The sequence below is a fragment of the Mustela nivalis genome (assembly GCF_964662115.1).
Source record: "Mustela nivalis genome assembly, chromosome: 12".
Taxonomy (NCBI): domain Eukaryota; kingdom Metazoa; phylum Chordata; class Mammalia; order Carnivora; family Mustelidae; genus Mustela; species Mustela nivalis.
This window is the reverse complement of record NC_139031.1, coordinates 54,511,174-54,528,689: the sequence shown is the minus strand read 5'-3', so window position 1 is coordinate 54,528,689 and position 17,516 is coordinate 54,511,174. Positions and strand designations below refer to the sequence as shown.

The 17,516-nt window shown below is 37.7% G+C and overlaps 1 protein-coding gene across 1 annotated transcript; it reads right to left on the bottom strand.

The window, feature by feature from the left end:
• Window positions 1-15,665: 15,665 nt before the first annotated feature.
• On the bottom strand, window positions 15,666-16,965 carry PRPS1L1 (phosphoribosyl pyrophosphate synthetase 1 like 1). Its single transcript, XM_082693320.1, has one exon. It carries the CDS (start codon window positions 16,647-16,649, stop codon window positions 15,693-15,695), a length of 957 nt encoding a protein of 318 aa, XP_082549446.1. The 5' UTR covers window positions 16,650-16,965; the 3' UTR covers window positions 15,666-15,692.
• Between the last annotated feature and the right edge of the window lie 551 nt (window positions 16,966-17,516).

Genomic DNA, 17,516 nt, shown 5'->3' with positions numbered 1-17,516 from the left:
ATTTGACAGCAATCACAAGTAGGCAGAGAGCCAGGCGGGGGCAGGGGAAGCAGGCTCCCTGCTGAGCAGAGAGCTCAATGTGGGGCTTGATCCCAGGACCCTAAGATCATGACCTGAGCTGAAGGCAGAGGCTTTAGCCCACTGAGCCACCCAGGCAATCCCTTATTGTTTCCATTTTTTACACCACTCTTTTTAAACATTTTTTAATTGAGACATAATTAATATGTAACATTATATTAGTTTAAGCTATACCACATGAATTGATATTTGTACACATTGCAAATGATCCTTACAATAAGTCTAGTTACCATCTGTCATCATACAAAGTTACAGAATTCTTTTTTCTTTTCATGTGATGAAGACTTCTAAGATTTACCCTCTCAGCAACTTTCAAATATGCAATACAGTATTATTAACTATAGTCACCATGCTGTACGTGGCATCTCCACGACTGACTTATTTAAAACTGGAAGTTTGTACCTTTTGACAGCCTCCACCCACCGTGCCCATCCCTCACCTCAACCCCTCTGGCAACCCCCAATCTGTTCTCTATATCTATGAGCTTGGGGTTTTTTGTTCATTGCTTGTTTGGTTTTGGTTTTTAGATTCTGTATAAGTGAGATCATGCAGGGTTTGTCTTTCTCTGCCTGACTTATTCCAATTAGCATAATGCCCTCAAGGTCCATCCATGTTGTAGCAAATGGCAAAATTCTATTCTTTTTAAGGGTTACATGGTATTCAGCGTGTGTGTGTGTGTGTGTTTGTGTGTGTGTGTATCACATCTATTACATCTTTATCTATTCATCCATCAAAGGACACCTAAGTTGTTTCTATGTCTTGGCTATTGTAAGTAATGGTACAACTAATATGGGGGGGTGCATATCCCTTTTTGAATTAGTGTTTTCATTTTCTCTGATGAATACCCAGATGTGGAATTGCTGGATTGTGTGGTATTTCAATTTTTAATCTTTCGAAACACCTCCATACTGTTTTCCACAGTGTTGGCACCAACTACGGTCCTATTAACAGTCCACTAGAGTTTCCCTTTCTCTACATTCTCACCAATACTTGTTATTTCTTGTCCTGTTTTAACAGGTTTAAGGTGCTGTCTCTTGGTGGTTTTGATTTGCATTTCAAATGAATAGTGAATAGCAATGTTGAGCATCTTTTCATGTGTCTGTTGCTCACCTGTGTATCTGCTTTAGAAAATGTCTATGCAGATTTTTTGCCCATTTTTAGATCAGATTGTTTGTTTGTCTTGGTATTGAGTCCTATGAGTTCTTTATATATTTCGGATGGTAAGCCCTTATCAGATAAATGATTTGAAAATATTTTCTCCTATTCAATAGGTTCCCTTTCATATTTGCCTTTGCAATGTGGAAGCTTTTTAGTTTGATGTAGTCCCACTTTTTATTTTTGATTTTGTTGCCTGTGCTTTTGGAGTCAAATTAAGAAAATCATTACCAAGATCAATGTCAAAGAGTTTGCTGCCTATGTTTTCTTCTAGGAGTTTTGTAGTTTCAGATCTTACAGTCAAATCATTAATCCACTTTGAGTTAATTTTTGTGTACGGGATTGGACAGTAGTCTTAGTTTCATCCTTTTGCATGAGACTGTCCAGATTTCCCTAAACTATTTATTGAAGAGACTTTCCCCATTGTATATTCTTGCCTCCTTTGTATTAAATTAATTGATCATTTATATGTGTGTTTATTTCTGGGCTCTCTCATCTACTCCAATGATCTGTGTCAATTTCTTGACTTTTTAAAAAAACACTACAACCATTTATTATCCATCTGTTGAACCCTCAAAAAACTCTTTATGAACACTAAAACTGTTAATTTTTTTACTTTTTTTAGCAAAACTGTTTATTTTTTGATAAATAAAGGAGACCTAGAACAATATAATGGGTTTTATATGATTTAAATCATTATTTGCATCTGTTTCTTGCCAGAAGCATAAGCTAAAAACGTAAAAGATGTGCAAAATGTAAACTCCCCCAAAAGTTTATCCTTTGTGCAATACCTCTGTGACTTAAACACTGGAATCGTCCTGGGCATAATGAAGCAACAGGGAAACAAGGATGATGGCATAATAAAGCCAGATGATGTTCAATGGAAGACCCTCTTGCTCATTCTATTTCATAATCAAAATCCCAAACATGAAGTTTAAAGGGATTTGGTTCCCCCAGAGTGCTACCCTGTCATTTCTGTTTGTCTGTAACGTAATCTGTAGATATAGATCTGAAGTCCTGTGGAAAGTTAGCATTAAATTACTGGTTAATGTTACTCAGGAAGAATTGTGTTCGTTACAGCATGTCTTTGAACCAACTTAAATATCCTTATAGTTGTCCTTCAGTTTATGATGCTGAACGTATGGTGCTCTAGCCCTATAAGAAAATAGCGAAGATGAGATTGCCTTGTAGTCTCATTTAGACAGTTAATTTTATCTTTGTTTTCTTAAGTCACATTTCATTGTGCTTCTCAATGGTGCAAAACTAATTGGCTCTTATCACAGTTACATTACCTTCAAAGGCAGATAAAATTAATGCAAAGTAAAAGATCACTACAATCAGAGATATCTGGTTAAAAGGGAGACAGGCTTGCATAAAGTGGCTGCACAATCCACAGAAGGCTCTGGCAGAATAATAAATCATTACTTTCTCCAGGTTATCATCCTGTGCTCTAGTTCATTATTTTGTATCATTTGTTTTAACCTTGGATTGTCCCTACTACATCTGCTCTGCTGTGATTAATTCTGCTGATGGAAATAAACTGTCAAAGGGCAATGCTGTACTGCATGACTAATTAGCCTACCGAATTATGTCCATAAATTAACATTTTGTTTTTATTCATTTAAATAAATCAAACTTGTCCAAACTTATTTTGTATAGATCACTCTAATATCAATTTATTTTTTGGTAACCTTTTTGCTTAGATCAGTTTACTTACTTTTTGGTCAACTAATTCTTAAACATTTTCCTACCTTCATTCTCTCAAACAGCTATAGCACATTATTGTCCCTGTTGGCCCAAGAGGAAGAAAGATATTTTCAGCAAAGCTGAACAAGGGCTCTCCACCAGGCTCTCTGCTTTACCTTACCTTTTCTCGGCTCCTGCCTGCCTCTATTGCTGGCCACAACCCCCTGTCCTCTTCCTATTCCTTATGTAAAAATGGTTATGCTGGGAGAGAATGTTTGGGCCTCCCCCCAGATTCATGTGTTGTTTGAAGCACTAATCCCAGGAGTGAAGGTACTAGGAGGTGGGGCCTTTGGAAGGTAATTAGGCTTAGATTGGGTCAGAGGGTGGGACCCTCATGATGGGATTGATGTCGTTAGAAAAAAGAGGAGACACATACTCCCTACACACCGAGGATACAGCCAAGTTTGCAAGGTGGAAATGCTGCTCTCAACAGATTTCCAATCTGCCAGTACCCCGATCTTGGAGTTTCCAGCCTCCAAACTGTGAGAAATAAATGTTTGTTGTTTAAGCCTCCCAAACTGTGGTATTTTGTTACAGCAGCCCAAAATGACTAAGACAGGTTACTATTGTGAAAAGCCAAATTCTTCTGGGTAGAACTCGGATTACACAAGAATATTATTCGCTATAAAACCGGTTACTTCAAGAACAGAAAAAGTGATGGGAAATGTTTCCGTATATTCTGCAATATTTGGTTGTTTGCCTCCAAAGACTGTTTGAAGAATAGAATTTAGCCTTCCCAGAACACTATGTCATCAGTCTTATTTTGATAAAAGCAGTTAGGCCCTTTCCAATAAGGGGTTCACTGCCTGCAACTTCAGGAAACTGAATAATATGAGAGAATTTAAAAGCCCTCACGTTATTTTCAGAAAGTTCTCGTAGTGGCTGGCTACTTTTACGCCAGGGTTTTCTAGAGCCTCTCCTCATTTGACACAGTTATGTCCATTTCCAATTCCTTGTTCAATAAGGGCACATTGGTAACTTGAATTTGGCAATTGGGAGTATGTATTCCAAGGAATTATGCAAACAGTACAAAGCAGGACTTTTGTTTTCCAGAGAGCTGGTTGTTAAACATTTCTCAGCACCCCACTATTTATATGCAAGGTAAGTATAGCTAGGCATGGCTCCCCTATAGAGCTTGTTCTGATTTAATTCTTAGTTGGTTCATAGAGAAAAAAACTTTATATGTATACTTATTCTCCCCCTATTCTCTCCCCTCCTTCTCTCTTTCTTTCTGTTTTTATCTTGGGAGCATATTTCCTAGTGCTCTGCCCTGTTTGAAATAAATATCCCAGAAACTCTGAGTAAAACAAACAGGGAACAGTTATTCCTAGGCTTTTTAACTCAGCTGAGTCAAGTACCATCCCAGTTACTGCTGTTACTTCTTTAGAGAGGTTTCCACAATTGTTTAACACCTGTTCCTATTTTACCCAGGTGGAGTCACCTTGTATCTTCTCTGATAGGTAGATGCTTTGACAGAGGAAAGCACCACGTAATTGAATCACTGTATCAAACACAACTAAACCACTGCTTAGTGAGCAATGTGTTTTTAATGGAAATAAACAATTTGCCTCTAGGGCACTTTTTATTTTTTATAACTTTATATATTTTATTTCTAAGTAATCTTTACACCCAGTGTGGGGCTTAAACTCAGAGTCCCAAGATCAAGCGTTACATGCTTTAGGGATGGAGCCAGCCAGGTATCTCTATTGGGCACTTTTTAAAACCAAATGAACGTGTTTTATCTATCTCCTGCCATCTGTTAGTGTCCTAAGCACTGGGAAAGGATACAAGAGCAGAGAAAATGGTCATCTCTTACAGAATCCTTCCAGACTTCTTTGGAAAACTCAGAACTGATGAAACATATGAAACAACTGGAAAGAATTAAGAACTAAATTGTTAAATACTAGTCAATGTTCCAAAGAGCTGGAGGGGTCAGGGAAGACTTAGTGTGGGGATTTCTACTTGAGTTTGTCTCTGAGTGATGACTAGCACTGGGCCATGAAGGAAGGAGGAAGGGGGCACTTTATGTGGGACCAACAGTGTGAGTGAAGAACTTGGCCCGTGAGCAAGTAAGATCTGACTCATGGGAATGATTGGGGAATTTGGATGGATCCTGGGAGATTTCTAAAAGCCAAAAGAAAAATTTGTTAAACACAATAGGCAGTAAGAAGCTATTATAGGAGGCGCCTGGATGGCTTAGTTGTTAAGCAGCTGCCTTCGGCTCAGGTCATGATCTCAGGGTCCCAGGACTGAGCCCCTCATCAGAGTCCCTGCTTGGTGGGAAGCCTGCTTCTCCCTCTCCCACTCCCCCTGCTTATGTTCCCTCTCTCACTGTGTCTCTCTCTGTCAAATAAATAAATAAAATCTTAAAAAGAAAAGAAGCTATTATAGAGCTGTTGAGCATCAGAATGATGACATTAAAGGGATGTCTTTGAAGAATAATCTGTCAGCATTATGAAAGAGAGATTATAGGTTAAGATTAGTGGCATGAGAGCTAGAAGTACTAGTACTAGAAGTAACTTGGATTGGCCTTGTTAAAAAGCACATAGGGACCACAGCAGGGAGTGGGTCACAGCCAAAAACCAGGTGGAAAGCTACTTACCCACTTAGCAGAGGTAAGGGTATAGGAAGTGAAAGAGTAGCCCTAGTGAGGTCAGAAGCAAGCTCCAAAGCACAGCATCCAAAAGGCATGCTTGGGCATGATACTGGCAATGCCAGAATCAGAAGAATTGATTCGCTGGGCAGAACACAGCGAGAGGAAATCGAAGTGATGGTGCAGGAGGGCTGACCAGAGGTGACAACATAGCAGGCTATTCCAGGCTTCTCCTCAGGAACGGATGCACACACTAGAGCCAGCAAGTTTCTTGAGGCTTGACATCACCTGGGGCTCCATGTAGGGCCCCAGTACAAACAGGAACTAGAGCACAATGCAGACAGAATATGGAGAAGAGAGATAATCAAAGGAAAATCCCGACCTAATAGCAAACACAAAAGGAATGTCAGAATATGCCAACCCAGGGCATGCCTAGGGTCCTGAAGCTTGGTCCTCATAGAGCAGGCCTTGGGCTGAGCTCTGTTGACGGTAAAGAAGAAACAGAGGACATGTGGGAGCCCAACCATTATGGGTAGCAGTTGCATTGCGGTGATTAATTCTAAACCTACATCAGGTTGCACATTCAAAGCTTTTGATCTCTGATCTTGTTAGAATTGTTTCAGAAACTACCAGTTCCCCATGAGAGTAGCTGAGGAAGCAAAGGGAGGTACAAAATGAGGAACTTGGAAGTGATGTAATAATATAAGTAATAAGACCCTATAGTCCAATGTTTTTGATATTTTAGCCTATTGATGTATGTTCTGAAGACGACTACATGCCTAAGGGGCAGGGGAAACAAAGAAGTTGGGAGAATTTTAGAGACATTTACATACAACTTCAGTAAAATGTGAAATATCATGTATAAGGATTGTATTGTTCTGATTCACTTAGAGTTCTGATTATTTGAGCTATGTAGACAACTTTTGAGTGTATAAATTCTTCCTATATTTACTTCTGTTAGGTTAACTTACATTTCCAGACTTTTCATGGTAGTTTAAGTCACATAACTTAATTTGAAGATTTCACATATTCAAAGACATTATTCTTTACTGAAGAAGCACAAAGTGTAGTTTTGGACAATTCCTTATTAAAACTCCAGGAAAACATTTTTTATAAATGAGACCCCAATTTGAGCTTATTTTCTCATCACTTGCCTGTAGGAATTCAAGGTGTTGTACTAATGATGTGGAGGATCCCATTTAATTCTAAGGAACTATGGTTCCATGGTTTCCTTATGAGGCTAGACATATACCCACACACAGAAACAAGGTTAATTGAGGATTTCGCTTGTTTGAATACATATTAGTTATCAAACTTTGAATAAATAACGTTTTAGAGTTTTTCTTCAGATTTCCACATTACACTATCCAAATTCTGTTACCAAATAGAGGAACACAGGAAAAAGTCTATGAGCAAGTCTATTAATAGAGGAAGATTTCTGTTTCAAGCAAAGGAAAAGAGGAAATCTAGGCTTTATTTCATGTACATACCATGTGACCAAAACTGTTCTAGCTGTTTCACACATGTTCATATTGAATCACAGTAATCGTGTGAGATATTTTGTCTTCATTATGGAGATGAGGAATCGGGGATTCAAAGACATGTATTAACTGGTTAGTTGTATAGCTGGTAAGCAATACATTCCAGAATTAAAATTAAAGTCTATTTAATTCTTAAGCTCGTTCTTGTTTTCAGGGTCTAATATTTCAAAAATATGTTTGTATATATAAACTTTTACAAAAGAAATGTCTAAATCTGATTTTAGATGCTGCAGTTAGGAAATTTATATCAATATATTTTCTGAGTTAATAAAACAAAGTTAGCCCTACAGCTCACTCCCCAAATACAAATACATTTTTCTATAAATGAATACAATATTGTTCAAAGTAAAAATCCGCTGAGAAGACCTCCTGGTCTAGGGATAACCCCACAAGAGAGATGGCATACAAGTTCCATATGTTGTCAGATCTTAGTAATTGGTAGTTGCTGCCTGGATCTCTGCATGGAGAAGAAATCTGAGGTCATGTCTAAGTTAACAGGAAGGAGCCTTGGGGTCCATAAGAGGTGAAGCGCATGGTCATAGGTGAGGAAAATGGCAGCCATGTGCCATGTGTTGGCTACAGATGCCACAAATATTAGTACTGTAATATATAATTTGGTATGCTACTGCTCCAAACTGCCTCCCACATTCAAAATCCTCTCACTTTAATTCTCTCAAAATTATTCTCACTTTTGGGACTTAGTGTTTTCTAAGCTGGCCTGATCATAGGAATCACCTAGATTAATTGTTTAAAACTACTGTCTCCTAGGTCTCTTATCTGGAAAATACAGGAAGTTAAGAGTAGGAGGCCTGGAATTTTAAGTTTTGGCAAGTTTGGGATTATTAGAGTTGCCTTTGTATTCAGAAAGCTCCTGTGAAGGACAAACGTAAAGTTATTGAGCAGTGATAATTTAAGACCCAATCTTACTGGTAGAGATTTGGGCACTTACCAGCCATGGGTAAACAACACATCAATTTGATAGAGACTGGTGATCAGAGAATTTTCAGCCCACACGATGGCTTACACACTGAATCTGGCTCTGCCCAAGTTACTGATTATTCTCATTCTGCTTTTCCTCTTGCTCACTCCACTCTGGGCAACACGGATGTTGCTCTAACATGTGCACGTTCCCACCTCAAAGTTTTTGTCATTTCTGTTCCCCTGCATGGTCTATCATTCCTGGAGACTTTCACAGGGTTAGTGTCCCTAATCCTCTTTTAACTGGTAGGGCGATTAAGTAAAGACTAAATGGTAATAAGCAAGGAGGAAGATTTTAAGTCTGTGAAGTAGACCCATTGCTTATATGACAATCAAACTCTTTTTAATATTCTAAAAGGGAGGGCATAGCTCTAAGCAATGAGTTATGCCAGTCATCACATAGCATTTACAAAGATGTGAAGGAATTGCTTTTTTTCTAGAAAATAAAGAAAGGTGAATATAAAAACAAGAAGTCACTAGTTGAATAACAATTAAATCTGGGTAAAATGTATTCTTTAAAACCATTCAATCACAGCCTTATCTTTTTTGATTCTTGTAAGATGCTCATAAGTAGAATCATCTGACTGTATCTTTGAATGAGCATTAGGATTTGGAAAGCATCTTAATAAACACGAACTGAAGCCACTCTGAAGAAAACATCATTAATCATGTCATTTGATAAGAGATACTGTCAGTGTTGCATTTAGAAATGTATACTCAGTCTGAATTCCAGTGAACATCCCTTGTGTACATTAGGGTTTAGGAAAATGAGGACTTCTTTGTTTACTATAAATTAAAAAAAATATATTATTTAGGCCTAATTTCTCAAAATGGAAATCACCCAGACACATTGGATCTTCCAGTTGCAGTCTTTCCAGTCCAGTTCATTTTGCACAGTGCTGCTGTATTGTCTTCCCTAAAGTACTATTAAAAAAAAAAAAGTACTGTTTTCATTTTAAAAGCTACAATGGCTCTCTTTTACTTTTTAAATGAATACAGAATCTTTAGGTTGGTATTTAAGACACCTACTTAGCTACTATTAGGTTTACCCATCATTAGGTAAGGTTTATATCAATGTAGAAATATCCACCAAGCCCTAATAACTGACTGCTTGATACATGATAAGCATTAAATAAGGTGTCTTAAAGATACAATGACTGTATGAAATATTCCCAGTCCTTAATGACTACCGAAATTCATCTAATAAATCAGAGGGGGAGACAAACCATGAGAGACTGTGGACTCTGAGAAACAAACTAAGGGTTTTGGAGGGGAGGGGAGTGGGGGGTTGGGTGAGCCTAGTGGTGGGTATTAAGGAGGGCACGTATGGCATGGAGCACTGGGTGCGGTGCATAAACAATGAATTTTGGAACACACACACTCACTCAAAAATTAAATTAAAAAAGAATAGGCAACATTGTAAAAAATGATGCAGGAAAAAGGAGTTTGCAGGAGAGAGACACAAAGAGATCAGACATTGTGATATTTGTAAAAGAAGTGGGCCTTGAAGTAAGATTCAGTCAAGTGGAGGGTAACGAAGATAATTGAAAGTTAGGAGAACGTGTGTAAAGGAATGATGGCAGAGATTTGCAAGTATTTTCTGGAGCAGTAAATAAACCAATAAGAACAGAGCAGAAAGTTGGGAGTAGTGGGCCAGATTTTGATGGTCATGCCTGAAAATAAAGGAGGGGGTTTGCTGTAAACAATAAAAAGGAATTATTGAAAATTTTATTATGACATTAAAGTAATACAAATAATATTTTAAGAAAATAATTCTGGCAGAAGTGCACAGGGAATCCATAGGAGGATGTTAGGGTAAGTACTTACCTTTGATAATTGTTATATAAAAAGGTCTTTGCCCTTAAGATTTGCCCACAGTGACTGAGAATGAGCTTTATCAGTGGGATAGTGGGGAAGAAGTTTGAGAAGGACCAAGAGTTGGGAGAAAAGCCCCTGTATTACAGTACCATAAAAAGTCAGGTAGAAAAGGGCACCTCGATAAGCAAATAGTTATCAATCTTCTAATGGTTTTCAGAGCCAAGGAGAATGAGGAAGGTCAACAGAAAATAAAATAAGATAAAACAAAATAAAATCTTAGCCTGAAGGGAAATAATTGAAAGGTCAGAAAAGTAAATAATTCCTATGTTATATAAAAATATATGGAAACCAATTGCCAATAAATCCTAATAGAATGCAAAAATCGGAATTTCATAGAGATAAAAGATAGGATCCCCAAATAAGGAAGCCTGGGTGCAAGTTTCTAAAAACCAAACAAACAAACCTTCAGAGAGGTATTGGGTATTGAGAATGGGAATGATCTATGTTCAGTCTGTTGAACTAAATGAATATATTAAAGACCAGGAGAATTGTTATGACTGTCTCTACCTTTAGACCAACAGACTTCAAAATTTTGCCACAAGAGATAATTCATGAGTAGAGTTCTTGAAAGGGAGAGGGAAAATTTCAAGGTGTGATTTTACGTCTGAAAGGTTGTGCATTGTACTGCCTTCTCCAATACAAGAGTATGAAAGTTACTCCACATTGCCTTCCAGTGCTTTACAGTTTTTTTCTAATGACCATTTCTCCTGGAATTTATTTTTATGCATCATTTAAGGATGAAAAAAAAAAAAAAGATTTCCCAGTTACTAGGTATCTATCGTTATTGATTGATCAGTACATTATTTATCTAATGACATGATACGCCAACTTTGCCATGTACTTGTCTGAATGCCACTTTGGCAAAATTAGTTGTAATATACATACAAATAAATAAATATATATATATATGAATACACACACTCCCATAGATACACAGTTGACTCTTGAACAACACAGATTTGAACTCCTTGTCCACTTACATGTAGATTTTTCTAAATAAAAATAATACAGTATGGGGCGCCTGAGTGGCTCAGTGGGTTAAGCCGCTGCCTTCGGCTCCGGTCATGATCTCAGGGTCCTGGGATCAAGTCCCGCATCAGGCTCTCTGCTCAGCAGGGAGCCTGCTTCCTCCTCTCTCTCTGCCTGCCTCTCTGCCTGCTTGTGATCTCTCTCTGTCAAATAAATAAATAAAATCTTTAAAAAATAATAGTACAGTATGGTAAATGTGTTTTTGCCTTCTTATGACTTCCTTTTTTTTTTTTTTTTAAGATTTTATTTATTTAACAAAGAAAGAGAAAGACAGAGAGGGAACACAAGCAGGAGAGTGGGAAAGGGAGAAGAAGGCTTCCCACTAGGAAGGGAACCTGATTCAGGGTTTGATCCCAGGAGCCTGGGAACATGACCTGAGCCAAAGGCAGATGCTTAACAACTGAGTCATCCAGGTGCCCCCTTATCATTTTCTTAATAACATTTTCTTTTCTCTAGTTTACTTTATTATCAGATATAGTATGTAATATGTGTAATATACAAAATGTGTATTAATTAAGTGTTTATGTTATTGATAAGGCATCCAGTCAACAGTAGGCTATTAGTGGTTAAGTTTGGGGGAAGTCAAAAGTTGTAAGAGGGTTTTCAATTGTGTTGGGGTTCAGCACCCCTAACTCTCAACTTATTAAAGGGCCAACTGTGTGAGTATGTATACACACACACACACACACACACACACACACACAAATACACATGCATTATACATTTCCACCCCTTCAACTTTTAGGTACGGTTGTGAACTCTCATCTAATAGAAGCTGGTACCCAGTGTGATGGACTGTATTATACAGTTCTTGACCAATAAGCATAATAAGCACACTATAGCTTTCAGCTAGATTATCTGTTACTTTGCCAATCATGGGATGAATATATTCTGCTATCTGAGTTATTTACTATCCTATGGCCTCTCTTTCGTTTATTTTGTATTCTGAGAACAGTTTGTCCAAAATGACTGGTTAAATGTGTGGAAATAACATTGGGTACACTTCATATATACAAGGTAACAGTGTTATAATGGAAGAAGTAGAAGTCTTGAAGAGGCTGGAGGTGCTTTCTAGAATAGAACCAAGTAAGCAGAAAAGTTAAGATCATCACGAAGTTAGATATTGGCCAGTGTCAGCTTACATTAAGGAGCCCATTATAAGCATCACTATCATTTGGATTGACCAATAATTATATGAAGATATCTAAGGAAAAAAATTGTGGCAGGAGTCTCATCCCCATTTCAGAGAATCTGAGTAGATTGCGGGAGTGGTTGCCAAGGCAGGATATCAGGAAAGCATCTCCATAGAGACTTTACAATAGTAAATCTCCTAGAGAATTGATTCAGTTATACTTCTTTTTCCAGTAATACAATCCCTCCATTAAAAAGAGTACGGGTATGGTAAATTCCGGTAAGTGTACATAGGTCTGTTTCAGGAATCTAAATTCTGTAATATCGATTTATGTGTTCATTCCTGCATCAAAAGTCTTAATTACTATAGCTTTATAATATCTTAATATAATACAAAAACATTTTGAAAAATATCTTGAATATTTTTGTTATTTATTTTCCAAAAGAACTTCAAGAAAAACTTGTCAAGTATTTTTTTTTAATCCTCTTGGGATTTTGATTGGAGTTATACTGACTAGGTGATTTGAGGAACTCTCATATTGTTCTTCCTCTCCAGGTTCATATATACTATATCCTATAGCAAACTTTTTTCATACCAGTCCTAAAGTGTTAGAGTTTCTTACCGGTTATTTTGCAGATTTTATTGCTCTAGGTTGTGGAATATTTTTTTTCAGTTATATTTTAAAATTGTGTTTTGTTGGTATTTAGGAGAGGCAATTACTTAGGTGTAATCAGTCTCCTGACCTCCTGTAGGAACAAATAAATTTTCTTTGGATTGTTGGATTTCTTGTTGACAATCATGACATCTTTAACTAAGTACAGTTTTGACTCCTTTTTTTCTAATATTGCCTCTTCTTTTTCTTGCCTTATTCCACTGGCTTAGATATCTGACTGATTGTAGTGGGAATCATTTATTATATCTTTGTAAGTCTCTAGTGGATTTTCTTTATCAGGTCAAGCAAGCTTCATTCTATTCCTATTTTACTGATAGTTGTATTTTTTCACAAGATTGTCAAGACAATTGTAATAAATCCTCTTCACTGTATATGGTCTATGTAAATTTCTTTTAAAAAATGTGTGAAGACTTTTTGGTGACCTATGAATATTTTTAATATTATAAATGTTTTCACTCATGCTGTAATTTATGAATTATCTGTTCAGTTTCCATATGTAGTTATTAAAATGATATCTTATTTATGAGAGTTCTGTTGAAATTTCCTTCTGTTAATGTAGTTCATACATTTTTCCTCACACTCTCACTTGTTTTTCTTTTTATATTTCAATGTTGAGCTGTTAGGTGCATAAAGATTCTTGATGATTGTGACTTATTGGAGGGGTTTAATCAGCAAAACATTCTCCACATTTACTTTGACTGAAAAATCCCTTCTAGTTTCTCTCTGTGAGCATTTACTTGATATACTTTTCGTCACTCCTTTTTAATCAAAATTTTTGTTTAGGTGTATCTTTTTGTAAACAGCTTATCATTAGAAAATTTTGCTACCCAATCTAATAATTTCTTTCATAAAGTTAATTTAACATATTGACTTTAGTTAATATGTTGACTTTAAAGTATATGTATTTTCTATTTGCTATGTTTTCTTCCTTATTTATTTCCTGTCTTCATCTGGATTTTTTTACTTTGTTCATTTTGTCATTATTGTGGCCATTACTCATTTTTTTTCTGTCTAGGAATTTTCAAGTAATTCTTTCCATTTTTATCTTACTTGTCCTTGAATTTTAGAAAACATATTTTAACATAGTTTTTTTCTATAATGTCAGTTGTGTCAGTAACCTTCCCAAACTAGATAAAATTATTAACTTAGACCAATCCTTACATCTCGTAATCTCCCATGCTTTTTGGATATCATCTAGAATTTTATTTATAGATTTTAAAATGATTTGCTTTATACTGTGGCTCAATTTTTATATGAATTTTATCTTAACTATGATAATCTTCACAATAACTTCATGAAAACTTATTTTTATGTAAGTTTCACCAATATCTCTTTTAATTCATGTGTTCCTCTTAGTTGTATATGTATTTTTTTAATTTTCAGTATCCTCAAGTGATTATTTTCAGAAAGCACTTATGGGGACAAATTTCCAGAGTCCTTTAATATATTAAAATGCCCTAATTCTGCCTTCAAAATTAAATGATAGTTTGGTTGGGCAAGAAATCTAGGTTGAAAATAATGTCCTTCAGAATGCAAAAATTTTTTCCATTTTGCTTATTGCCTGAGAGATCAAATGAAAAAATCTAACAGCATTCTGAATACTGTTCTTTTAAAATCACCTTATGTTTTATCTTCCAGCAGCTTTTAAGGCCTATCTGCATTTTCCTGGAAATTAGAAATTTCATGATATGTCTAGATGTGTGTGTGTGTATATATATATATATATATATATATATATATATATATTTCACCTACATGCAGATATTCTACTAGTTTCCCCAACAGGAGGACAATACCAACTTTTAAACATAAATTTATCTGAGGTTACCCGAGATGCCAACTGAATACAAGGAAGGATGACAAAGATAAATGTTTCATCAAAAAGCACTATAATATCACCTAAAATCTACAATCATGGTGTTAGTAGGCTCAGATTAAGCTACAGCAAAAATATCTAATGCAAATGTTAAGAGATGGCATAGCAGGAAGTAGATTTGCTTTCCAGAAGATTGGATCATTTGGACCCAACAGGATATTTGTCCTGGAAAAGGTCAAGGTGGTTGGAGGTAAACTAGAAGTTATAGGTACAGTGGTGCCTGGATAGATCAGTTGAACATTGAACTCTTGGTTTCAGCTCAGGTCATGGTCTCAGTGTCCTGAGATCAAGCCCCACAGGGGGCTCTGCACTCAGCAGGGAGTCTGCTTGAGATTCTCTCTCCACTCTCTCCCTTGAGAATCCGAGATATATAAGCTCCAAACAGATGGTGACAGATTCCTCTCCTTCCTTTTCAGAAGCATTGGCTGCACTTTCCAGCTTCTTCTCATGATCCTACCCAGTGGCTGTTCAAACTGAAAGCTGCTACTCTTGTAGCATGCTTGCAGGGGTTTAGCATGCATCTTGAAGAGCTTGTGACAAATGAGAGGGGGAACAGCTCAGAAGAGGGGGGAGAAAAGGGAGTAGAGGATGGTAGGAAAGGGTAGTGGTGAGGTTGGTGGTTGAGGTTGGCTGTAGTTGCTATTTATCCTGAAGCATTCACATGTAGTCTAAACCTCCCTAATCACTTTCAAACACCTCCACACAACACCCTCAAAGTCTGAAATCAGTAGCTGATCTTTAGTTAAAGCTGCAAGGTTCACAAAATAATCAAAGAAGCCAGAATGAGACAACCCAGAGAGAAAAATCCCAGCAATTATCCTCAATCTGTCTCCTCTCAATTTAAGATAAACCTTAATATACCCGATGTGGGAGGTAGAAAGTCACACCTGGGCAAGCTGGGTCTTCTACTGAACTTTCCATAAAATTCCAAGGCGGGGGGGGGGATAAATAAACAAACAAGCAGCAAGGTATATTTTGATTTTTATCTTATTTTATTTTAAAACAGAATTCTGTTATAAAGGGACATGGCTGAACAGGTAGGAAACAGATTCCCCGTTGTGAGTTCTCCTGATGGCTTCTGCAAGGATCATGGAGATGTCGATCACCTGTATTCTGGGGCACTGCTTCATCTTATCCTCCTGAGGTATGGTATTGGTGACTACCACTGCTTCAAAGCATGCACTGTTGATGCGAGCAATGGCCGGCCCGGAAAAGATTCCGTGAGTCAAGATCGCATAAACTTTGGTGGCTCCCGCTGAGAGGAGTTTGTCAGCTGCGTGACAGATGGTGCCACAGGTATCAGCCATGTCATCCACCAGGATCGCCACACGATCCCTCACGTCTCCCACTAGCACCATGCGGTCCACTTCGTTGGCCTTCTTCCGTTCTTTGTGAATCAAGGCGAAGTCCACGTTCAACCAGTCTGCGATGGAGGTCACTCGCTTAGCTCCACCCGCGTCCGGTGAGACAACAATGCAGTTCCTCCACTCAGAGATGTTCTCCCTTATCCACCTCAGGACGGCTGGCTCCGCATACAGATTGTCTACGGGGATATCAAAAAAGCCCTGAATCTGAGAAGCATGTAAATCCATGGTGATGATATGGTCTGCACCTGCTATAGACAGCATATTGGCCACAAGCTTGGCGGATATTGGGGCCCGGCTCTTATCCTTCTTATCCTGCCGGGCATAAGGGAAGCATGGGATGACGGCGGTAACCCGGCTGGCTGAAGCGATCTTGCAGGCATTAATCATGATCAAAAGCTCCATGAGGCTGTCGTTGATTTCGCCACAACCACTCTGCACGATGTAGACATCCTCTCCCCTCACGCTCTCGCCAATTTCCACACACGTCTCCTGGTTACTGAATTTCTTGGTCACCACTTTGCCTAGCTCCAGGCCCAGGCGGTCGGAAATTTTCTGGGATAAGTCCTGGTGGGAGCTGCCACCGAAGATTTTGATATTTGGCATTTGGTCAGTCACTCCAGGCACTCTCCGTCCAGCGATCACCCCGGCTGCCAGGATCCCAACGGAAGTCCGACCGCCGGATAAATAAGGACTTCCGGTTGTTACTGGGCGGTTACAGTCCCACTTCCGGCCACGAACCGCTCTACGGGCACCTTGGGTCTTCAGAAAAAAAAAAATTCCTGTTTGGCCCCCACTTCGCACTTTAAAACTGAAAAAAATCAAGTCTTTCTTCAGTTCATGGATTTTTTTTCTTCTCTTGGTGCCTATAGTAGTTCCCTACGGCTGCGAAACAAATTCAAACACATAAAAATGTAGAACTTTTCACAGACCTGTGCCCCTGGGGATAAAAATATATGTTTATAAAAAATAAAAAATTAAAAAAAAATGTAGAACTTCTGCAGCATAAGAGATGTATATGTTTAAAAGGATAGTTACAGACTGGAGGAAAAAGTCTAAAATACAGTTTAGGCTGTATTCTTTCTGATCGAGTAAGGAAGAAGAAGAGCAAAATAGTTTGGAAGTAGTATACATAGCTTGGGGGGGGTAGGGGAGGAAGTTATAAACATATGGAAAAAAATGCTAGTAATCAGGAAAATGCCAATCATTTTCACACACCAGGTGGGCCCAAACTATTAGATAACATCTCTGTTGTTAGAGAATGTGTTAAGTGTATAAATTTTGCAAGGGAAATTTTGTATATCTTTTGACCGGACATATCCATTTCTAGGAATCTACTCAACGGGAATATTCATAGGCATCCCCAAAATACATTGATAATGTTACTTGTTGCTGTATTAATTCATTCTGTCAATACTTCCTCAGGTATTCTGTGTGTCAAGTGTTGTACCATTTACAGAATATAAGATGGTG